Source organism: Lepidochelys olivacea (assembly GCF_965140295.1).
Source record: "Lepidochelys olivacea isolate rLepOli2 genome assembly, chromosome: 2".
Classification (NCBI taxonomy): domain Eukaryota; kingdom Metazoa; phylum Chordata; order Testudines; family Cheloniidae; genus Lepidochelys; species Lepidochelys olivacea.
Window position 1 is genome coordinate 113,437,478 of NC_140412.1, and position 23,444 is coordinate 113,460,921.

At 41.6% G+C, this 23,444-nt stretch overlaps 1 protein-coding gene across 2 annotated transcripts in view; it reads right to left on the reverse strand.

The window, feature by feature from the left end:
* Positions 1-23,444, reverse strand: part of NUP153 (nucleoporin 153) — a gene marked incomplete at its 5' end in the record, with an annotated part of 62,597 nt that extends 39,153 nt beyond the window's left edge. For both annotated transcript variants that reach the window (XM_084618688.1, XM_084618687.1), the window contains one exon: positions 23,340-23,444. In XM_084618688.1, the coding sequence (XP_084474814.1) occupies positions 23,340-23,444 (105 nt within the window). The remainder of the gene's footprint in view (positions 1-23,339) is intronic.

Here is a 23,444-nt window from a genome sequence, read left to right on the forward strand (position 1 = left end):
TTAAGTTTTGAGGGCTGAAGACAGTGTGCTCTTGAACTAAGTTGCTGTTGAAACTTAGTTGGAAGAAACTTGGCTACATTTCAATAGCATCTATGGCATCAAGAATGTATCTATGTGGGACTGTCAAAATAATTAGTGTTCTGCTCTTCTACCTTGGTTAAGTTTCACTCAGTGACACATTTAATCTTTAAGAACTCCCAAAACCTAATTTTTTGCACTTTTTAAAATACACAAATGCTTTTGTTTTCCATTTAATAATTCTTGGCAAGGTTTATATTTTACTTTAGAAGATTATGATTTCATTACTTCTGTCTACACGTCACTTGATTCCTACTGTTCCTTTTACTTCAGGCATGTCGAGTCATTATTTAGACACCATTTGGTAATCACTAAACATTAATCATCCATTTGAAGTATCGATCAACAGCTTTCAACTCTATTACAGTTAGAATGAGAAATACCCTACTGAATTCTACACATTTTGAAATGAGAAAAGATGAGCTAACCAGATTTATATAGAATCACTATATCAGATACTACAAACACCTTCAAAGTGTTCAGACCCTCTGTAAAAAGTTCAATTTCAAAACACTTCAATGTCAGCACTCCAGTCAATTCCATCCACTAGTCATGCTCTTCAACCCCCCCGATTCAGCAAGATGCATAAGTATATGCTAACTCTTAGTACCTAAGTAGTCCCTCTAACTTTAAATAGGACTACTTAAGCATATACTTAACTAAGAACTTGAGCAGTCCTATTTAAAGTAAATGGGACAACACAAGTGCTTAAAGTTAGGCTCATTCTTAACTACCTTACTGAACCTGGGTCTAGGTTTCTAGGTAATTATGTAACTTTTCTTTCTTAATAGACAGAACAAGAACCTTGCTGTACTCAACTTCCTAGAATAAAAGTTATTCACAGACTGAAATCAGAGACTTTGTAACAAAAAAAAGTCTTTCAAATAAGTTCATATAAACACTTGTGATGGAAGTTAAAAAAAAAAAAATGAAAAAGGCTTGCATAACCAGCTTGGATGGCTTTTTTCCTGCAGAAAAAGTTCCACAGCTGGTTGATCTGAAAGAAAGTGGTGTCATTCTAGCTTTCCTTGTTTAAATACGGAATCTTGTTTACAAATAGCATCATAAAGATCACAACAGACACACAAATGTACACAATATGTAATCCAGACTTACTACTAAGATAGCACTTGGCGTCTTGTACCGTACAAACACCAAACCTCAGCTTCCCTACAGGGATAGTTGACTGTATCCAAATCACACAACGAAACAGATTTAATCATGATCTAGTTACGCAGTCCACTGAATCATTTCTTTCCAATTTGAAGGAAAAATAAATGTAACACAATATATAAGAAAACACTATAAAACTGTTCATAGCATGTCAGGTTATTTCACTCAAGCAGTAATTTGAAACTGGAATTTCAGAGGACTTAAAAAAATGCAAAACTGTCAGTTCACGTTCTGTTTCTACTATATCAAAATCAATAGACTTGTGGCAGGACATTATGAATGTTGGTCCTCAATGCTTCAAAAGCAAACAAAACTAAACTATGTGGACTTCACTGTAGAAGATTATATATAAACATGATCAAATGAGTAAACTGAAGATTCAAACTACTTAAACTGAGGAAGAAAAGATATTACAGATGACTTTTGCTCTGTCATAATTGAATAGCAGCAACGAGGCACCTCCCAGAGTGGTGTTGGTGGGAGCCAACCAGAACAGTGAATTTCAGAATTAACACCATTAAAATGTGTTGTGCCAGTTCACACCTCAAAGCTACCATCAGAGATTGTCTGTGGACTCAGGCAGACATTACTGTATGGGTTATATCCTGGTCATGTTTTCAAGTTTTCCTTCACAACCACAAGGGCTAGGAACAGAACTTTTATTTTATATTAAAGCTTTCTTTCCAGAAGCTGGAGCCCTAGGCACATGTCTACAGTGCCAACACCTTAACCTGGCCTTCCTATAAGATGCCATTTGTTGATTTTTTTAAAATTATTTTTTGTAATTGACTAAGAAAATTTATCCGCTTGTTCAGGGTAGGAAGGATGGTTCAGTGCATCGGACACTGGACGGGAATGTCAGAGACATGGACTAAATTCCTGGCTTGGCCACAGGCTTCCTGTGTGACTTTGGGCAAATCACAAACTATCCTGTATAGGCATTATATTTATTTAGCCCTATGGCAGACAGCTATTGAATTAGATAATCTCTCACACGTTACAGCAGTTTCAGATGCTATTGTTAGTAATAACAATAACAGTTTGACCAGTTTAAATTCATTTACATCTTATTCTCATTCTAGTGTAAACAGTAGGAAAACACTACATATCATAGAAACATGGAATCCTGGAAATAAGGTAGGCAGTTGAAGAACAGATATTTGAAAACATATAGTACTAATCTTCAATTATCCACATTCTGCATCTGGTTCTGCTTACTGTCGGAAGACAGGATACTGGGCTAGATGGACAATTGTTCTGACCCTGTATGGCCATTCTTATGTTCTTAACTCTATTAAAAAAATAACACTAGTACTATCTAGAAGAGGTGGTAGTACCTACAGTTTTGGCTGATTATTTAGAAGTAATTTTGATGGCTATTTAGTACATACAAAGATGCAACTCTGAAATCAAGTCAAGCCTCTATCTAGGATGAAGATTTGACTAGCAGCTGTAACCAGTATAAATGAATGTTAAAATTCAGTGGGGAGGGGGGTTTAAATATCCACTCTTCAAAAGGAATCACAAGCAGAAATAAGAAGTATATAAAACAAATAAATGTGCAAACTGTTTATGTCACAATTTCATTCCCCAACTTTATTTTAAAATAACCCTTCCGTTCCTTTAGCTTACTTTCTGCATCTGAGACCTTGTCTACACTGGTCGTAGTGTGTAGAGTACATGTAACTACAGACTACAGTGAAAGGCCTGCTGCATCCACACTCACTACTGCGAAAGGCTGTGGTGGCAGGAAGCAATGGGGAAAGCCTCTGGCAGAGAAGAGCTGTTGGAACGTTTCCCCACTGCCTTCCCCCTTCCAGAACTTTCCCTTACTGCAGGAGTCTTTCATCGTGGTGGGGAAAGGCTCCAGCAACAAGGAGATGGTAGGACGCTACACTGCTAAAAGTAGCGGTATAGATCCAGGAAGCACTGCTTGGGCACGTAGAGAGCCATGTAGGGTATATACCCTAAGGCAGTGGCTCTCAACCAGGGGTCCGGGGCCCCCTGGGGGGCTGTGAGCAGGTTTCAGGGGGTCCGGGAAGCCTGACTGGTGTTAGACTTGCTAGGGTTCAGGGCGGCAAGCCAAAGCCCCATCATGCAGGACTGCAGCCCAGGACCCCGAGCCCTGCCACATGGGGCTGAAGCTGAAGACTAAGCAACTTAGCTTTGCGGGGCCCCCTGTGGTGTGGGACCCCAGGCAATTGCCCTGCCTACTACCCCCTAGCACCGGTCCTGGCTTTTATATGCAGAAAAATATTGTTGTGGCACAGCTGGGCCGTGAAGTTTTTATAGCATGTTGGGGGGGCCTCAGAAAAGAAAAGGGTTGAGAACTCTTGCCCTAGGGTTAGGCATGTAGGTCACTCTACTCATCTAAGCTGTGCCTCACCAACTACATTGCCATTTATACCCCTGGTAGCTGGGTGTACAGTGTCTGTAAATGTAGATATACCATGAAACTACTTTATGTATGTGACAGTTTCACCTATTTGCATTGGCCTTTCACACAGCAAAAGGAAAGAAAAAAAATTTTAAAAGAAGAAAACGTGTTTGAAAAACTACAACAAGTAGTAAGGGAACCCAGAGCAAGTGTGTTATATGAAACTGCATTCAATTCTTTTCTTTAAAAAAACTGATTAGATTTCAAGCCAACAGCATTAAAGATCAGCTGCAAAATTGCAATTTGCCTTAATGTACTTAATGAAGCTAAAAGACTATGCATGAAGTTCAGATCATACCTTCAAATAGTCAAAGGTATACACTCACTAATGTAAATAACAAGTGGAAATTAGCCACCAATAAGCATCTTTATCAGGCTGTAAATGTTCACATCCAGCCAAGTTCTCAGGATTTTTCTTTTTCTTGTCAGAATTTACTCTAATTTCTTAGAATGCATGAATCTCAAAATGAAACTGCATATTGCTATGCCTAAGTAACAAAGTGATCTTGAAGTATTACTCCTGGGGGAATTCTACACCACCATGCAAGCACAGAATTAATGTCCCCCCCAGATTCTCCCCTTCCCCGCAGAATAATTGATTCTGATGGGGAAGTGAAGGGAAGTTGCAACTACATCTTTCGCTCACCAGGGGCTGATGTGGCATTAGAAGAGAGGCAGCTGGCCCATGGACTGGAGCAGCCAGCTGTGGAGAGGGAGGGGGCAGAGGCTACCTTCTTCACAGAGCCCTGCGCACGGGGCCTTTAAGGATGCACTGGATGGAAGGGGGGAGAAGAGAGAGGCACACAAGGGGCTGCTGGGGGGGGCTCACACAGATGGGGGTTTAGAAGGGCTAGTGGGGGGCAGATTGTGGTGGGGGAACAGCAGCTAATGAGGTGACAACACTGAGCCAGGGTTGAATGGGGTGGGGGTACAGGGCCACACAGGGATAGAGGGAGTGGGGATGGTTGAGTGGGGGTGCAGGGACATATGGGGACAGGGGCAGCTATGCCTGGCTGAATGGGGAGTGGGGGTGCAGGGACATATGGGGACATATGCCAATATGCCTGGCTGAATGGGATGCACGAACACATGGGGACGGGGAGGAGGGGTTCAGGGACACATGGGAACAGGGGCAGACGTGTCTCTGAATGGCAGAGGCTAGGGGTCAGCCCGGTTCTGCATGGGGGAGGCTCCCCAACTCTCTAACAATTCTTCCCTCTCTCTCCCCCCCCCCCAAAAACTGTTCCATACTTCTCACACCTACACCCAACAACCTGCCAAGTTTACTCCCAGGCTCCTCCCAAGCAATTACTTCCCTGACCCTGAGGGGTGTGGGAAATACGTTTCTGTATTGTAGTTTAAATGAATTATTACTCAAAGTTCTATATTGACATGCCTAGTAAGGACTCTGTCAAAAAAACATTTCCTGAATCTTTTTTGTTGTCTGTACAGACATACTTGAAGACCCGTATTTTGAAATACATTACCAAGTGATTGAAACTGGCATGATTATATTGTGTTATTTTGACAAATAAAATATACAGAATTTTAAAATATTGTGTGCAGAATTTTTAATTTTGGGTGCAGAATTCCCCCAGGAGTAAAGTATGACAGAACAGCATATTTGGCCTTTTTTATTATTATTAATTATTATTATTATTATTAAATGAAGCATTGGTAAGTTTCTGATTTAATATCAGTATTTTGCTCCGAACAACGTTACTGGCATGCCACCAATTACATAACCCTTTGGAATGTTTGCTTCATTTAGGGCAATTGGAATACTTCCAAAATTTTGTTTCTAAAATCCTGAATGAAGGATTGTGTCTCTTGATACCAGCTTGTTTTTCTTTCATTATTTGAACTGAGACCTGGAAATGCTTTAAAAAATATCTAGTTAGTTTACTAGATCCAAACATCCCAGAGAAGATACTGCAGCGTTCTACATTTTAGTACTGCTTGCAAATCTGCAAAGCAAACACCCAGCCTATCATTACCAACAATCCACATTGTATACGCTACAAGAGAAGTCATACCCAGACATTCACGGTTCTAAGGAATTCAGGTTACCAGTTGGTTAAAGCCTGTTCCTGCCCTGCTCCCCCAGTACTGAGGGTCTTTGTCTAGGTAAATATATTCTATGTTTATATCCTATAGTATATAGTGTAAACATTTCATAAAACCACATAGGATTGGAAAATGCGAGACTACAGGCTGCATGCAAGCCTTAGTAATATGTTGTGCCTGTCACTGATCAATTCTATCAGAGCACATGCTAGGTATAACACCTTGAGAAAGCCATCAATTACAACACTGAAAAGAAAAAAAGAAAAAGAAAAATTTAAAATACTAATATGCACCTTAACCACTATTATGGGCACTACGCTAAAATGCAAGGAAAAATTGAGAGGAATCTCTGGCAACCCTAAAGTCTATGATTCTATGATTCTAAGAGAGACTGGGGATTTAGCTAACTGTATTTGTTTGCATCAAGACTTCTATATTTACATAGTGTAAAATACATCTACAATTGAACAAAAACATAATTTAGAACTGTAATAATGGAAAGCCAGCTCAAAACCGATGATACTGGTGCTATTCATATAAAGAAAAATTGTTTCAGACTAAAATTAGAACCTTTATTTAAAAACAGGCAAGGCAGCAGGATGGCAAAGTAGAGTACAACACTCCTGACAAATACTTTGACATGTACTGAATAGAAAATCATCCAGAAATACCTTTTCCAATCCATCTCAGATTTCGTGCTTATATGGGCCCTTCACCATATTATCTGAATGCTTACATAGTATTTAAAAATAGGAATAACACCCCTCTTCCCTCCCTTCCTTCCTAGTCTGTAAAAAAAAAAAATAGCTCAATTAACTTTTTGTATGTTTACTTGTGAGTTCAGTGGAAGAGCTGTCTGATTTTGCTCTCCCTAACTACGTTATATGTGGAGAGAGAATGACGAAGAAATATGATTCACAATTAATTCTAAAAGTGGTGATGTCTATGAATATCATCACTTCTTATGAGAGTTCCATTGCCAAAGTCCAGCTCCCATAAAAGTTCTGTCTCCACATTTACAAACTTCCACCTATTGGTCAACAGTTTTATTCTTCCAGTGGAATGTAGCTATCGTGCAAGGTCATCAGAGAAAAGGCAATCTCTCAGGGAGAGGGGAGATAGCACCACTCCCATGAAGAGCTTTGAAATTTAGGACAGATAACTTCTCTATTCAATGGGGAGACTGCACAGAAAATGGACAACTGAAGTGATCTGTTTGTGACAATTTGCGTTGCTAAGAACCCCCAAGATAAAACAGAATCATAACTTAACACCTTTGGCCAAAATACTTAGCAAATAAATGACTATCGGAATTTAAAGTCCTCAATTAGATGTATGAACAATTAGCTGCGTCATACTTAATTAAGAACAGTGAAAGTGGGGCTACGTTACTGTGCAGAGTAAGATTTCAAATAAATTAAGCATGAAAATAAAAATGTGAGACACTAGTAAGGACAAGTCTCTTGTGCTTTTTTCTTTTTTTTAATCTATGAAGGACTCATTCACACATGATGCACACTCATATATGATGAAGTGATAGATGACCTATCCTACGGTAACCTTCTAAAAAATTGTTTAAATGTGATTGCATAACCTGAATGTGTGTGTGTTCGGGGTGGGTGGGTGGGGGTGTTTGCTTTGTTTAATGTATATGGACAGAAATGCCTTATTTAGACTAGAAAAATTAGACCCCACAATTTATCAGTAGAATCAGTCTAACACATGTAGGAACAATGATATAAACTGTAGCATAGACAGGACTGCTAAACCTAGGGTTGTGAGTTCAATCCTTGAGGGGGCCATTTAGGGATCTGGGGCAAAAATTGGGGATTGGTCCTGCTTTGAGCAGGGGGTTGGACTAGATGACCTCCTGAGGTCCCTTCCAACTCTGATATTATATATATATATATATATGCATTTTTACCAATGTATCATCTAACCCTTGGAATGGAGAAAGAAAGGTTACTTATCTTATAGTAACTGGAGTACAAGATGTGTAGTCACTGTGGGTGTGAATACACTCTGTACATTGGGGACCAGAAACTCTTCAACAGCAGCATCCATTGGTCTGCACTTGCGCCTCCTTGTGCTTTCAACTGAGGGCATAAAGGGCAGTGCAGACCAACTGCCTCTCCAGTTGTGATTCTAACATGGATCCCAAAAGGAGCTGAGCAAAGGAAGGCAGTCTTGAATATTCAAAGGGACCACACATCTCAAATAACTCTAGTTACTGTAAGGTAAGTAATCTTCCTTTCTTCTTCAAGTGCTAGTCCCTATGGATATTCACTGTGGGTGACTCCCAAGCAGTGCTCATTAAGGAAGAGGGCACAAGGAAGTTTGTTATATCACAGAGTGCAGGACTGCTGTGCTAAAGGAAGCATTTCACAGCCAAAGCTTGGACCAGAGCATAGTGCCTGGTGAAGGTGAATACAGAGCCCCAAGTAGCTGCTCTGCATATCTCTGAGAGCAGGATTCCCTGTAATGAGAGTACTGACAGCACTTGGACTCTCACAGAATGGGCCCTGACAGTTTGAGGAGGATGGACTTTTATACGATCATAGCACAGAATGATGCAGGAGGAAATCCACTTAGAGACCCTTTGGGAAGAGACAGCCTTTTCCTTCACTGTTTCAGCAACAGTGCCAAACACACCTTGGGGTCTTCCAAAAAGGTGCCATTCTGTGCAGGTAGAAGGCCAGAGACCTACACAAGTCCAAGGAATGGAGTCGTGCCCCCTGCATTCTCAGGTTTTTGGAAGGTGAACAGTCTAGTTAAGGTGAAATTCAGAAGGTATTTTAGGTATGAACTTTGGATGTAGTCACAAAGAAAACTAGTTCTAGTGAAAAACTGTATAAGGCAGGTCCACTATAAGGAACCCAAGCTCCCCAACCCTTTTAGCAGAGGTAACTGGTATCAACAAGCGACATTCAAGGAAGGTGCAGAAAGGAACAGAAAGCCAAGAGTTCAAATGGTCATCTCATGAGAGAAGAGAGGATGAGGCTCAGATCCTAGGCAAGGACTAGTTTTGCAATTTGAATGTCCTTATGATATGCTTCAGGAACTTTGCAGTAGTAGGATGAGTAAAGACTGAGTAGTCTTCCCCACTGGGTGGGAAGAGCTAAGAGCTGCCATATGTACCCACTGGGACCTGACAGACAAGCCACATGTCTTTTGCAAGAAAAGATACTCCAGAACAAGAGAAATGCCCAAACCCTCTGATGAGTAGCCATTTGACATGTCCGGGACCTATTTGTCCATTGTAATAGTGTGCCACATCAGAAGGAAATGGACCAGGTGGCCTCTGAAGGGGACAGCAGCAGACATTGTGGAGACTGGCTGTCAATCCTCAGGTGCTGCAACACAAGAAGCAGCTGACACTAAACTGGAGGATTGTGATGCAGGGTGCCTACACAGCTGGATCCTCTGTCATTGCTTTAGGGGTTCACACATCTTCTGTTGGAAGAAGATGGTGGTTGATGTCAAGGCAGAAAGGAGACCTGGAGTATTTTCTACACAGTGCCAAAGCACTCAGAGAGCAGAGGGTATGCAGTCACTTGTTTTGTCCCTAATGAGATTGTGACCTTCAAAGGGAAAGCCCTCAAGGGTGGTTTGGACATCCCAGAGGAACCCCAAGGCCAGCAGCCATGATGCCCATCTCATGATTATGGATTGTGACACTACATCAAGGGACACCTGGAGACAAGATCTTGACACTAGTTTTCCCACATCCAGGATGGTCTGGAACTAAGGTCTGTTTTCCTGAAGGAGCTTGCTATAATTCAAGAAGTTATACTTAAACACTGAAGTTGGTAGTTTGCTATTCAGAATGCTAAACTAAGCTGACAAAAACATCTTTCTTCCAAAGAGCTCAAGTCCTTTGGTATTTTTATTCAGTGAAGTGGATTTGTCTGAGGTAGCTGGCTTCTTTTTGTAACTCCTTGGAACACCAAGGAATTGGAGGTAGGGTGGGAAAACAGAAATTCCACGCTTTTGCGGAGAGCAAAGTAGCATTTCTCAGTCCTCTCTGGGGCACAGGTTGCAGTAACGTGCACGATAAATCGGGCAGGTTCCATGATGGCCTTGCCAATCTGGACTGCCATTTAAAACAGAGACGTAGCCTGGAGGATGTGCAAAAGCAAGTCGGCTGGATCCTGGAACTCCTCTAGTGGAATTTGGAGAGCATCTGTGATTCTCCTGAGGTGATCCTGGGACTGTTTAAAATAATCTAGGGGTAATGGATATGCTGGTGATAGTGCCTCATGTGGAGAGGACAAGGTTTCACTGGTGGATCCAGCTGCTCCCTCTCCAACAGCTGCTCCCTTGGTGACTAGTGGTGGTAACCACTACTGGGCCCAGAATATAGGGTCCTCATATTCAGGTGCCTGGAAGTACGGTTCCCAGGGACCTCAACAGAGATATAGGATGGGGTGTAGGGGTACTTGTGGAGGTCCACATCAAGAGTACCATTAGTCTCAGGACAACAAATGCTGTTGGGGAGCACATGAGAGCAAGCGAGTGCATTTGGAAGCAGTCTGGGTTGATGGCTCTTTGTCAGGTATCTGGAGGGTCAGTCAGTACAAGCTCATTTTGGTTTGATGAACAGGATTCTTCATGTTCCAGTGGTGGGGCTGGTGGCGTAATGGGATGGTTCCCACCAATCAGGAGCAAGGACAAGCAGGAAGTAGAGAGGATCAGGCTGACCTCTTTCTCCAGCTGGTTCACAGTATTGGCGAATGAATGGAGAGTCGATGGAGTGGAGACCTCCTGGAGCAGGATCAGTTCAGAGAAAATCAGAGATGTCAGGTCTGCATACATAGCTACGTCTTCCAGAAGATTACAGGGCCTTGAGCTGATTGATGTCTTTGGCTTTGTCTAGACCATTGGTGCTGTCTTGAAGGAGGAGGATCTGTAAGTGGCTGGCACCACTGAAATGGAGGAGGGGGGGAGAATCCCTTCTGACTTTATGAGGCATAGGCGTTGTTAACGTCCTTCAATGTGTGGCACTGAGGCACTGGAAGCTCCCAGTACCACCAACACTGCCTTTTTAGTACAAGCTCTGAGTGCACCTGTTCCGGGGTGCAAAGTCTCAGGTGGTACTAGAGGAAGAGGTGAGGCAGACCTGTTTTTCAAAGATTTATGTGGGGACTTGTCCCTCTTCTTGTGTTTGCCCTTGTCCTTCTCCTGCCTCTGCCTCATGGAGCCCCTGTGCTTGGTGAAGGACTTTGAACCACTGGTACCAGATGGCAGAGGAACACTGCCCAGTGACGCCAAACAGGTTGAAGGGAAGCAGGAGGGTTCAGGATACAAGCAGGGTCTCATGGCGAGCTACATGAAGTGTTTTCAGAGCCTGAGTTCATGAGACTACCTTGTACATGGAGGGGAAAGAGCAAGAGATGCCACACCTCAAGGGCATGTGAACCTCCCCAAGGCAATACAGGCACCTGTCATGCAGGTCGCTCACCAGGAAGACCCAGGGGCAGGCCAGGCAAGGCTTAAAGCATGGTACCTTGGGCATAATAGGTAAACAAGACAAAGGGGAGATAATGGAGGAGGACCCTCAATTCTCCACTAATTAGCACTAAAACTAGACTAAACTATCTCAGCTAAAATATTGTTTACAATATTTACAGATTCTAGGTAGGAGAATGAAGAAGAGAAGAATGGACACAAGGTTCTGGAGAGGTGGTCAGTCTGCGCTGCCCCTTCTGCCCTCATATGAAAGCATGAGGAGGTGCAAGGTGCAAACCAACAGACACTGCTAGTGAAGAGTTTCTGGTCACAGGCAAACAAAGCATTCATAGTGAATACCCAAAACGATCAGCACTCGAAGAAGTGACAAGTTATTGGCGTAGACTACACACCGACTTTTATCATCATATCATGTAGACTGCGCTGAGCCACTGTAGCCATCGGGGCTGTCAAATGATGGGGAAAATTGCAGTGAGATTGTGTTAACATACAGGGGAGCAGGGTTTGTAGAGTATGAGGTAGTGAGATTCTGGCATGTAAGGAGAGAGCAACCATGTTGGTGAAGATGCAAGTACAGGAAATGAAGAAACCAGGGAAGCACTAGAACGTTATTGCTTTCTCCACCCATCACATCTGATAAAGTTTGCTGAGGAATTAAGTCACTCTGCACATCTCTTTACTCCTGTGGGAATTCTGCACCAAAAAATTAAAACTTCTGCACACTATTTTAAAATTCTGCATATTTTGACAAAACAACACAATATAATCATGCCAGTTTCAATTACTTGGCAATTTATTTCAAAATACCTGTCAGCAAGTATAACTGTAACAATACAGACAACATAAAAGTTTCAGGAAATGTTTTTTGACAAACAGATTCCTTGCTTGGCATATTAATACCGAACTTGATGTATCTTTGTTGATAGTTATCTTTTTTTTTTTCAGTGAAATGAAATATTTCATTTAAACAAAGTCATTATATAAAAATATGCTGTATAAAAGTACAGTGGAACCCTGATTATCTGATCTAACTGGGATCTGGGCCAGATTGGATAAACAAAAATCCAGATAAACTGGAGAATGGGTGATTGGGGCTCCCACCATCAGATGTGGGCAGCTGGGGCTCTGGCTGTCACAAATTCTGCATGAAAAATTAAATTCTGCATTGTGCAGTGGCACAGAATTCCAGCAGGAGTATCTGTTGGATGGAGAAAACAAGGAAACACTAGCCAAACCCTGCCTTCTTCTCATGTTGTACCCCAGCTCTCCTTACATACTACCCCCATCATTCCCTGCCCCCAAACTCCAAGCACCTCTGCTACCTTGACAAATTCTTTACCCTCTAACCCAAAACCTCCCAATCACTTGCTGCCATTGCCTCCATAAAAATCCTTGTCATTTCCCCCCATGCCCACAACTTTCATATACAAACGTTAACCAGGACCTTGAATTTTTAAGGTAGTAAAAACTCATATACTTTCACAGTGAAGCAACATATTCTTATCTTAATGTCTTGCTGAGGTCATAATTAAACCTTTGCATTTCTTTGAGATTTGGAGAAACTGGATGCGTGCTTTCTGGGTAGATATATATGGGAAGTGAAAGTTTGTTGTGGAAGTAAAGAATCTATTGCTTTGTTTACAAAAGAATTTCCTATTAATGTTATTACTCGTTCAGCTGAACCCATGTTAGCAACAGTGGGAGCTCAAGCATAGACAAGACTTTGGCAGCTTTAATTAACATAGCAGTAAAGCCAATCGAAGCCACTAGAGCCTTGTCTACTAGGGAACCCCAACTGTGCCAATGCCAGTTGGCATCAGCAGGAATTTCTTTGTTAGAGTCTTTGAAGGTTTGGGACTGGTGAGACTAGAGCAATAAACTACATGAACTGAAGCTGCTCCGGGTGTTAGTGTAGCCTAACTGGTGATTTCCTGGATTTTTTGTGACTGCGTTGATAGGAAATGCACTTTAGTAACATTCTCTAAGACAATTAAGCGAACGTGTATGTAAAAATATCAACTAGGATTAAAACTTAGTTCAACATGTTATCTGTCCATGCAAGAAAGAAAAAAAAGTGCTATAATATGGCTTAAACACAATCATGTTTAAATGTGGTTAATTTTGTAGGCAGGTCCCAATTTGGTTTTTTCTAAGCTCTGTTTAGAATGCACTTCAACAATATTAGCAAAGAGTGGGTTCTAGCACCATTATGCATACATAACGTAAAAGACCGCTATGCCCACCCAAGACTTATGATTTTTATTCTTTCATTACCACAGTTACAGCAATACCAGCTGGGAGCATTAATATAAACTAACTAACATTGTAAACACTGACTGTGTCATCTAGCTGCCCAGAACTTCCTAAGTGTTTTTAGCATTGTAGCAGGGTCTACACTAGGAAAATTACTCATTGCTTACAAGTGGTGTCAGCAGTTGGCTTGGTTTTGTTTACTCTCTAGCCATATGATTTAACAGGATCTGTATAAGACAAAAACTCTTCAAGAATCAATGCTGTTCTGTCTTTACCTCCATTCCTTATTATAGACTGAGCCAATATATGATAGAGCTATTGTGATTCAAACACTGAATGTGCCAATCCTATTATGTATTCATCTCATCTTGTTCACAAGTCCTCCCTATTAGTGAAGACGCAATTTTTGAGTTAGACATGAACTCTGTAGCGTTTTACTGTAGATACTACCTACACCAATGGGAAGGATTCTCCCATTAGCACAAGAAGAATTCTTCCATCAACCTAGCACTGTCTATACCAGGGATTAGGTTGGCATAGCTACATCTCTCAGGGGAGCGTGTATTTTCACACCAGAGAGACATAGCTATACCCATGTAAAATCCTAATGTAGACTATACTTGAATTTGAAACTTTGCATGTATAGAGAGCCCTTATTTAGAAGTAGCATCTTGTTAAGTTTGGGTGATGAAATGGGAAATATTAAAGTAAGGTAAATAATTGAAAAGTCACTTCTTATGCTCAGTGGCCATCTATGATTTTTAGCATGGCTCAACAAAGCTCTATCAACTTTTAAGCATCATACAGGGGCTTTGTCTACAGCAGAAGAGTTAGGATCCAAAATTCACTTTTGGGTAGCAACAGTGGAAGTTGTAGTTACTTTAGTCAGGGCTCAAGAGTTTTTAAATCTACATTTTGTCTAATCCTGCTATGTGTTCTCTGACCAGTCTGATAAACACAAGGATTGCCACTTGGACAATGTGCTTAAGGGAGATTGTAAGTATCCCACTGAAGCACACAACAAGGTCCTCTGAAGACAGATGCAACATCAGTCACAAGATAAACCAGTGGTTGCAAAAATGGCAGATTCTGCAGTTTCATCATGGTTGTCTACAATTTCTGATTCATTCTGTAGTGTTTTGTATTTTCTAATCTTCTGTTAAAAACAAAACTGCTCTACATTATAAAAATTGCACTGGTGTAACTAAACACTGGTGTAAACTAAACACTAAACACTGGTGTAACTAAACAAATTGACTTAAGCTAAACAGATGTAAGATTGAAAACTGTTTAAGTGAATCTATACTAGAGGTTTGAACATGTGGGTATAGTTTGTCTAATGTAGACCAGTCCCAATTTTCTTCTTCACTGGCGAAGATTAAGGTGCCCCAATATGTTTCTAACCTATATGGAAGATGTCTGCAGCCAAGATGGTAATAACAGCTCTCCTGTTCTATTCATTTCAGTGAGGTGTGAACATCAAAACCAAATTGGAACTATTTCAATTCAAACACGATCAGTCAAAACATTTTGTCTCTCTCAAAAAAACAAAACACAAGAAACATCAATTTAATATTATATATTAAGGCAATGTTAAGGTTACAAAGTGCAAATCAAAAATATATATTGAATGTGGGCAAGTTAATGTCACTAATGTTAATACCCATTTCCCCAACTTGTGTGTATTTATATCTGTAATTTTAAGATTTCATTAGCAATTTTTTTTTATTTTAATTAACCTGAGGTGAGCGTGCTGAAAGCCCTAAGTAGCATCATATACTGTGAAGATTCAGGACACTGCTCCTTTATTTCCTAAATTTTCCACACAGATGGTAGTCATGTCAATTAATGCACTACTAGAAGGCAATCAGGACTTGCCTACATTAGAAAAGTTCCACCAGTTTAATTAAGTCTATTAAAAACCGATCTCGTTAATACAGTGCAACTCATTAATACAGATATACTTAAACTTGTTTGACCCTTACTAACCAAATTAGGATAAAATAATTTAAAGTGAGAGTTAAATCAGTTTAAGTACAGCTATGTTAGAGATCTGCACTAATTTAATTCACTTGATTTAAATTTTTTAAGACAATTTGTAGACCAGCCTACAACTCCATAGCAATAGCTGCAGTAAAAAAAAATATGAATGGAATTTGTTAATTTGTAATTTGTATAAGGATCTTGAGTGGATCACTGCAGACGACACGGCTCTGGGAAGAAGGATAAAGGAGTTTGAGGCACAAGTGGTGTTCTCGTCCATCCTCCCTGTGTAAGGAAAAGGCCCAGGTAGAGACCGTCAAATCGTGGAAGTCAATGAATGGCTACACAGGTGGTGTCGGAGAGAAGACTTTGGATTGTTTGACCATGGGATGGTGTTCCAAGAAGAAGGATTGCTAGGCAGAGATGGGCTCCACCTAATGAAGAGAGGGAAGAGCATCTTCACAAGCAGGCTGGCTAACCTAGCGAGGAGGGCTTTACACTAGGTTCACTGGGGGAAGGAGACCAAAGCCCTGAGGTAAGTGGGATACCAGGAGGAAGCACGAGCAGGAGAGCGCAAGAGAGGAGAACTCCTGCCTCATACTGAAAAAGCAGGATGATCAGCGATGTATCTTAAGTGCCTATATACAAATGCAAGAAACCTGGGAAACAAGCAAGGAAAACTGGAAGTCCTGGCACAGTCAAGGAATTATGATGTGATTGGAATAACAGAGACTTGGTGGAATAACTCACATGACTGGAGTACTATCATGGATGGATATAAACTGTTCAAGAAGGACAGGAAGGGCAGAAAAGGTGGGGGAGTTGCACTGTATGTAAGAGAGCAGTATGACTGCTCAGAGCTCCAGTATGAAACTGCAGAAAAACCGGGGAGTCTCTGGATTAAATTTAGAAGCGTGAGCAACAAGGGGGGTGATGTGGTGGAAGTCTGCTGCAGACCACCAGACCAGGGGGATGAGGTGGACGAGGCTTTCTTCACTCAACTAACAGAAGTTACTAGAGCACAGGCCCTGGTTCTCATGGGGGACTTCAATCACCCCGATATCTGCTGGGAGAGCAATACAGCAGTGCACAGACAATCCAGGAAGATTTTGGAAAGTGTAGGGGACAATTTCCTGGTGCAAGTGCTGGAGGAACCAACTAGGGGAAGTGCTCTTCTTAACCTGCTGCTCACAAACAGGGAAGAATTCGTACGGGAAGCAAAAGTGGATGGGAACCTGGGAAACAGTGACCATGAGATGGTCGAGTTCAGGATCCTGACAAAAGGAAGAAAGGAGAGCAGCAGAATAAGGACTCTGGACTTCGGAAAAGCAGACTTCAGCTCCCTCAGGGAACTGATGGGCAGGATCCCCTGGGAGAATAAAATGAAGAGGAAAGGAGTCCAGAAGAGCTGACTGTATTTTAAAGAATCCTTATTGAGGTTGCAGGAACAAACCATCCCGATGTGTAGAAAGAACAGTAAATATGGCAGGCGACCAGTGAAATCCTTGCTGATCTTAAACACAAAAAAGCTTACAAGAAGTGGAAGACTGGACAAATGACCAGGGAGAAGTATAAAAACATTCCTCATGCATGCAGGAGTGAAATCAGGAAGGCCAAATCACAATTGGAGTTGCAACTAGCAAGAGATGTTAAGAGTAACAAGAAGGGTTTCTATAGGTGTTAGCAACAAGAAGGTGGTCAGGGAAAGAGTGGGCCCCTTACTGAAAGGGGGAGGCAACCCAGTGACAGGATGTGAAAAAAGCTAATGTACTCAATGCATTTTTTGCCTCTGCCTTCACGAACAAGTTCAGTTCCCAGACTACTGCACTGGGCAGCACAGTATCGGGAGGAGGGGACCAGCCCTCTGTGGAGAAAGAAGCTGTTCAGGACTATTTAGAAAAGCTGGAAGAGCACAAGTCCATGGGGCCAGATGCACTGCATCTGAGAGTGCTAAAGGAGTTGGCGGATGTGATTGCAGAGCCATTGGCCATTATCTTTGAAAAATCATGGCGAGCGGGGGAGGTCGCGGATGACTGGAAAAAGGCTAATGTAGTGCCCATCTTTAAAAAAGGGAAGGAGGAAGATCCGGGGAACTACAGGCCAGTAAGCTTCACCTCAGTCCCTGGAAAAATCATGGAGCAGGTACTCAAGGAATCAATTTTTAAGCACTTTGAGGAGAGGAAAGTGATCAGGAACAGTCAGCATGGATTCACCAAGGGCAAGTCATGCCTGACTAACCTAATTGCCTTCTATGATGAGATAACTGGCTCTGTGGATGAGGGGAAAGCAGTGGACGTGTTATTCCTTGACTTTAGCAAAGCTTTTGACACGGTCTCCCACAGTATTCTTGGCAGCCAGTTAAAGAAGTATGGGCTGGATAAATGGACTATAAGGTGGATAGAAAGCTGGCTAGATCGTCAGGTTCAACGGGTAGCAATCAATGGCTCCATGTCTAGTTGGCAGCCGGTATCAAGCGGAGTGCCCCAAGGGTCGGTCCTGGGGCCGGTTTTGTTCAATATCTTCATTAATGATCTGGAGGATGGCGTGGACTGCACCCTCAGATGACACTAAACTGGGAGGTGGCAGATATGCTGGAGGGTAGGGATAGGATACAGAGGGACCTAGATAAATTAGAGGATTGGACCAAAAGAAATCTGATGAGGTTCAAGGACAAGTGCAGAGTTAAACGGATATAATAAAATTGATATAACTCCCCGTGTGAACGATTTTCTCCAGAATAAAAACTTACATCACTTAGAAAGAGGCTTTAAGTTAAATAAACCTGGGGGGACACACTTTTTCCAGAACAAAAATATCCACACCTGGAGTTATACTGGTTTACGTTCATAGCTCAGCAGCTATGAGTATAACTTTCCACCACAGTCCACCCTTTAAATCATTTTTAAACCAGTTTAATTAAAGTGGAGTGATCCCCTGTGCTTTCATTTTAGTTTATCTTAAATTTGTTCAACAGTCTTAAACTGAACCAGAAAGGACTGCTCTAAAACCAAAATAAGAGCGTCCAAACAGGGGTTTTTACCTGTTTAACAATATTGATTTAAATTCCCATTTTAGATTAAATCAGTGCAACTTTGTGTGCACAAGCCTTCAATAAGTGTTTTGACAGTGGGATAAAGAAGAAATGGCAGATATTTGAAGTGTCGAAGAAATAAACCACTCACTCAATCTGGTGAATGCCCAGACAATGGGACAGACTGAGATATATCCGATGGCAAAGCCTGAAAGTTGTCCAAATTTTTCGTGGCTATTCTTGGAAAGAATCAGATTTGAGACTAAATACAGAAAGAGTGGACAAACTGAGGAATAATCCCAAGGTTCTGTTCTAATGAGTCAAAATTAAAAATTTGACTACAAGAAAGGGTTTCTGCAAAGTAGCATTTTGGAATACCCAGCATAATTATTACTTCTATAGCACGAGTGACCACAGGGGTATATTATACAAAATGTAGTACAGACCAGGGATTCTCAACATTTCATAGCAGATCATGTTTTAACAGAAAGATTATATTGGGGACCATTTTTTCTCCTGTGTCACTGTGCAGAATACCTCCCTTTCACAATTTGCAGTTGCACAATATTTATGCATTAAATACAATATCAGAAAAAGATTATGAACAATTCAATCAATTTTTTGCTATCTTTCATGTGACACAGCAGCTGGAAAAATAGAAGAGCCTGCACCACATGATCTGTCAGTTTTCCGTAAGTCAGCAGTGGTCCACGGACCACTTTCAGAAACAGTAATATAGACAAAAAAATGTAGGCATGTTCTTACTCTGAAAGAATCTCATACTCTAAACTGATGGATAAACTACCTAGGATAAGATACAACAGCAGGATGTAAACATTATTTCTCTGCTTCAGAAAGGACTTTTCTCCATTACAAACTTTATTCTTCCATTGGGAATGAAAGAACCTAAGCCTTGAGACAGAACTGAAGTATATACCAATAAGGACAATAAGGACGGTTATGAACCTATAGTCTCGTCTACATTTGTGATGGAACTACATGCTAATATGAGTTCCCTGGTCAACATACCCTAATGAAACCTGCTATAAATTGTTTCACAAAACTATGCTAAGCTATATTTAAAGTGAGTTGAGATAGACGAAAATTGGTAAAAATGCCTGTATCCACTCTACATTAGCATTTCCAGCTTTACTAGCACAACTGCTAGACTAAATGTGAGACAACTGCTAAAAATTCTCAGTGTAGATAGGCCCCTGTGGAGTAGGAGTCATTTTTATGCTAATGGTGGAAACTGTGTTAATACCTGCTAATAAGAACCATAGTTAAACGCTGTTCTTGATAACATGGTTGCCACCTACGTATAGATGGTACCAGAGATAAAACATGAGCTGAAATGAACTACAGCCCAATTCTTGAAAGAAAACAAACTTCAGTTCAGTTTCTTACACCAGCCTACTACTGAACTAAAGTTTGTAGAGACAGACACACAAAATACTCAAATGAACATTATTATCCTTAAACTAAAAAATCTCCAACTCATTTACAGAATATCACCAAATTATACTGTTGATTGCAAAATTCTAGAAGTTATGCCTAATCATGAGACTTTTTTTTCCTAGGATGATTCAGCAGCAGACAATGAGAAGATGTTCCTCACAGAGCAGGACAGGTAGTTCAGATATATGACAAATTTTTATCTCTTTTGGCTCTTGTATTTCATGTCACTCAGAAGCAAAACAACCAACAGTTTAGAATGAAAAGGAGTACTTGTGGCACCTTAGAGACTAACCAATTTATTTGAGCATAAGCTTTCGTGAGCTACAGCTCACTTCATCGGATGCTGTAGCTCACGAAAGCTTATGCTCAAATAAATTGGTTAGTCTCTAAGGTGCCACAAGTACTCCTTTTCTTTCTGCGAATACAGACTAACACGCTGTTACTCTGAAATCAGTTTAGAATGAGGGATTGTTCATGTGAAAAAAAAAAAAAGATTTAAAGCACTGGTACGTGCAGGATTAGGCCTGAAAGAGCAATTGCTCTGCATGCGCAGACCCAGGTATCAAGCCTCAACAACTTCAGTGGGGTTCCAGATGCTCAAAGCAATTTGCATGACCAGGACTTGGGAGGGGGGTGCAATACTTCAGCTCCATCAATGTAGTTGCACTTGTGCAAACCCCTTGTGAAGATATACTACCCTGGTACAGCTTAACCAAGTTTCAAACACAGGTAAGCCAGTTCAAGTCACTTTTTACACCAGTGCACAAAAAGGTAGACAACTCCTTAAAAGTACAGATGACATATCTCCAAGATTAAAACCATTAGTCTGAATCTTAACGTGAACATACAGGTTGGTGGCAGGCTTTAAAAAGCCTCGCCAGTAAAAACTGACTTACCCAAGGAGGAAAAACAAATAATTGTGCTTTCAGGCTTTACAATTTTTGCCTGAAAAATTTAGTTTTAAAGCATTATAATAAAGAAAGCAATTTTCTTATTACACCAAGTTACATCTGTAAATTTGACCAGTACATTCAAGTATCTATTCTTAGGCCCTGATCCTACAAATATTCCCAAACACATGCTTACTTCAGCACTTATCCAAATGAACCCATTGGGAATATACAAAGACAACACAACTGGTGCATTCAGACTAGAGGATTGGGTCCATAATTACTATGGTAAACCCTTCCATACATCTCCTTCAAAGTTTCTCCTCAACTAGCAGTGATCAACACATTCATTACTTGCTATTTCAATACTTCTTTAGCTTTTTCCACAAATGTTTCAATACTACACTTAGAGATGAAGAAACTGATTTTTACTGTTTAGACATCATTAAACCACTATCTCCTAGAGCAGTGGTTCTCAAACTTTTGTACTGGTGACCCCATTGATATAGCAAGCCACTGAGTGCGACCTCCCATATAAGATATATAAAAAAGTGTTTTTAATTAACACTATTATAAATGCTGGAGGTGAAGCAGGGTTTGGGGTGGAGGCTGACAGCTCGCGACCCCCTATGTGATAACCTCATGACCCTCTCAGGGGTCCCGACCCCCAGTTTGAGAACCCCTATCCTAGAGCTTCAGCGACAGATGCAGAACAGTGTTACACAATTGTAAAAATATACTTAAGGCTGCAGAAAAATTACAATTCCTTTCTATTATTCTGAGAAGCAGTATGTTATAAGATTTATGTATGACAGACCCTCACTTTATATACAAACAGAACATAACTGAATTGCCTGGCTTCTCAAATTACTCATTAAATAATGTATTAACCTAGTTCAATATTTACATAAACACATTCCCAAATGTATACATACATATATACCCACACAGATGAGATTTCTACAGTACATAGGTATATGAGCACGCTAAAACTCCTAGAAACACACACAGTAATAATGAAGGATCTATTTGCCTGTCCACCAGCCATCCCACCTAGTTTCTGGATTTTTATCTACAAATGCCCTGCAGTATCAAGTGCTGTAGTATATAAACAAGTTATTTTGTTATTTATCCACCACTTCAGCAAGATTTAAAAAAACAAAACATATTTTAATATTATTACTTATACTGTACTAGCATCCACAATGTGCTAGCAACCGATATACACAGAATGACAGTACCAAAAAAAATGTATGTGAGGGGCTGAAGATTATGAACTATTAGCCTACTGAATTATCACAAGGACAACTAACTTCATACTGCTCTTATAAAGTGGTTTGTAAGATGTTTTGAAACTTGTAAATAAGAATCAAAGATTTGGTCAAATCTCAAAATTCACTGTATTCTAACTAACACCTATTTAAGATAATGTCATTCTAGAGCAATGGTTCTCAAACTTTTGTACTGGTGACACATTACACATAGCAAGCCTCTGAGTGCAACCCCCCCCATAAATTAAAAACACTTTTTAATATATTTAACACCATTATAAATGCTGGAGGTGAAGCGGGGTTTAGGGTGGAGGCTGACAGCTTGTGACCCCCCCATGTAATAACCTTCCAACCCCCTAAGGGGTCCCAACCCCACTTTGAGAACCCCTGTTCTAGAGGTTTATCCTGATTGTGTATAATGTTTGCCCAAACGTGAACACAAATTATTCCTCCTGATAAATATCTTTTAGCAATCTGAGTTGGAAAGCATCTAGTAAATTGGGCATTATAGAAAAAGATTGTATCAAGAGTGGAGCTACACCAAGGCCCAGAGATATTACAGGATGGGCAGAGTAAAGTTTACATCCTGGGAAAATCTGCACCCTACGCGCATCTGTGTGACAGGAAACGCTCTCCAGATTTTTCCTTCCAATGTTTTATTTTCCCCTTCCCGCCCCATCAAAGCTGTCTGAGGCAAACTGAGACGGGGTTAATTCACACATGGCACCAAGTGCTAAACACGTTTCCTCTTCCCTCTCTTGACCCCTCCCTGCTTCACCAAAAAAAAAAAAAAAAAAAAAAAAAAAAAAGGGGGCAGGAAATCCCTAACTCCCCCGCCCCCTCCCCCCCCCGCGCGCTCCCAGAGGGAAATCCCAAACCCCTCCCCGCTGCCCAAGAGGAAACCCCCACACATGCATACCGGCCCCAGCACATGGGAAAGCCTCCCCCACACGCACCCCCAGCCCCGCAGGAACCCCCCCAGCTTCCCTTATCCCCCCCACCCCACCCCGGGCCGCGGCTCCTCACACGCCCCCAGCAGCCCGATCCCCCACGCGGCCTCGCCGCCCCCGGGCTCCACGTGGGTCCCCAGCCCGCGGGGCCTGGATAGACCGGGGATCCTCCGCCCGGCCCGGCGGCTCCCAGACCCCGCGGGCCCCGGGCCGGGCGGGCCGCCGTGAGTCAGAGCCCCCGGCCTGGCAGAGCGGCGCGGCCCATCCCCGGCCTCTCACCTGCTTGTTTCTCGGGTAGGGCTTCGCGGCGCCCAGGTGGTACCGCCGGGTCCGGATCTTCCCCCCTCCAGTGCCGCCGCCGCCGCCTCCCCCGCCCGAGGCCAT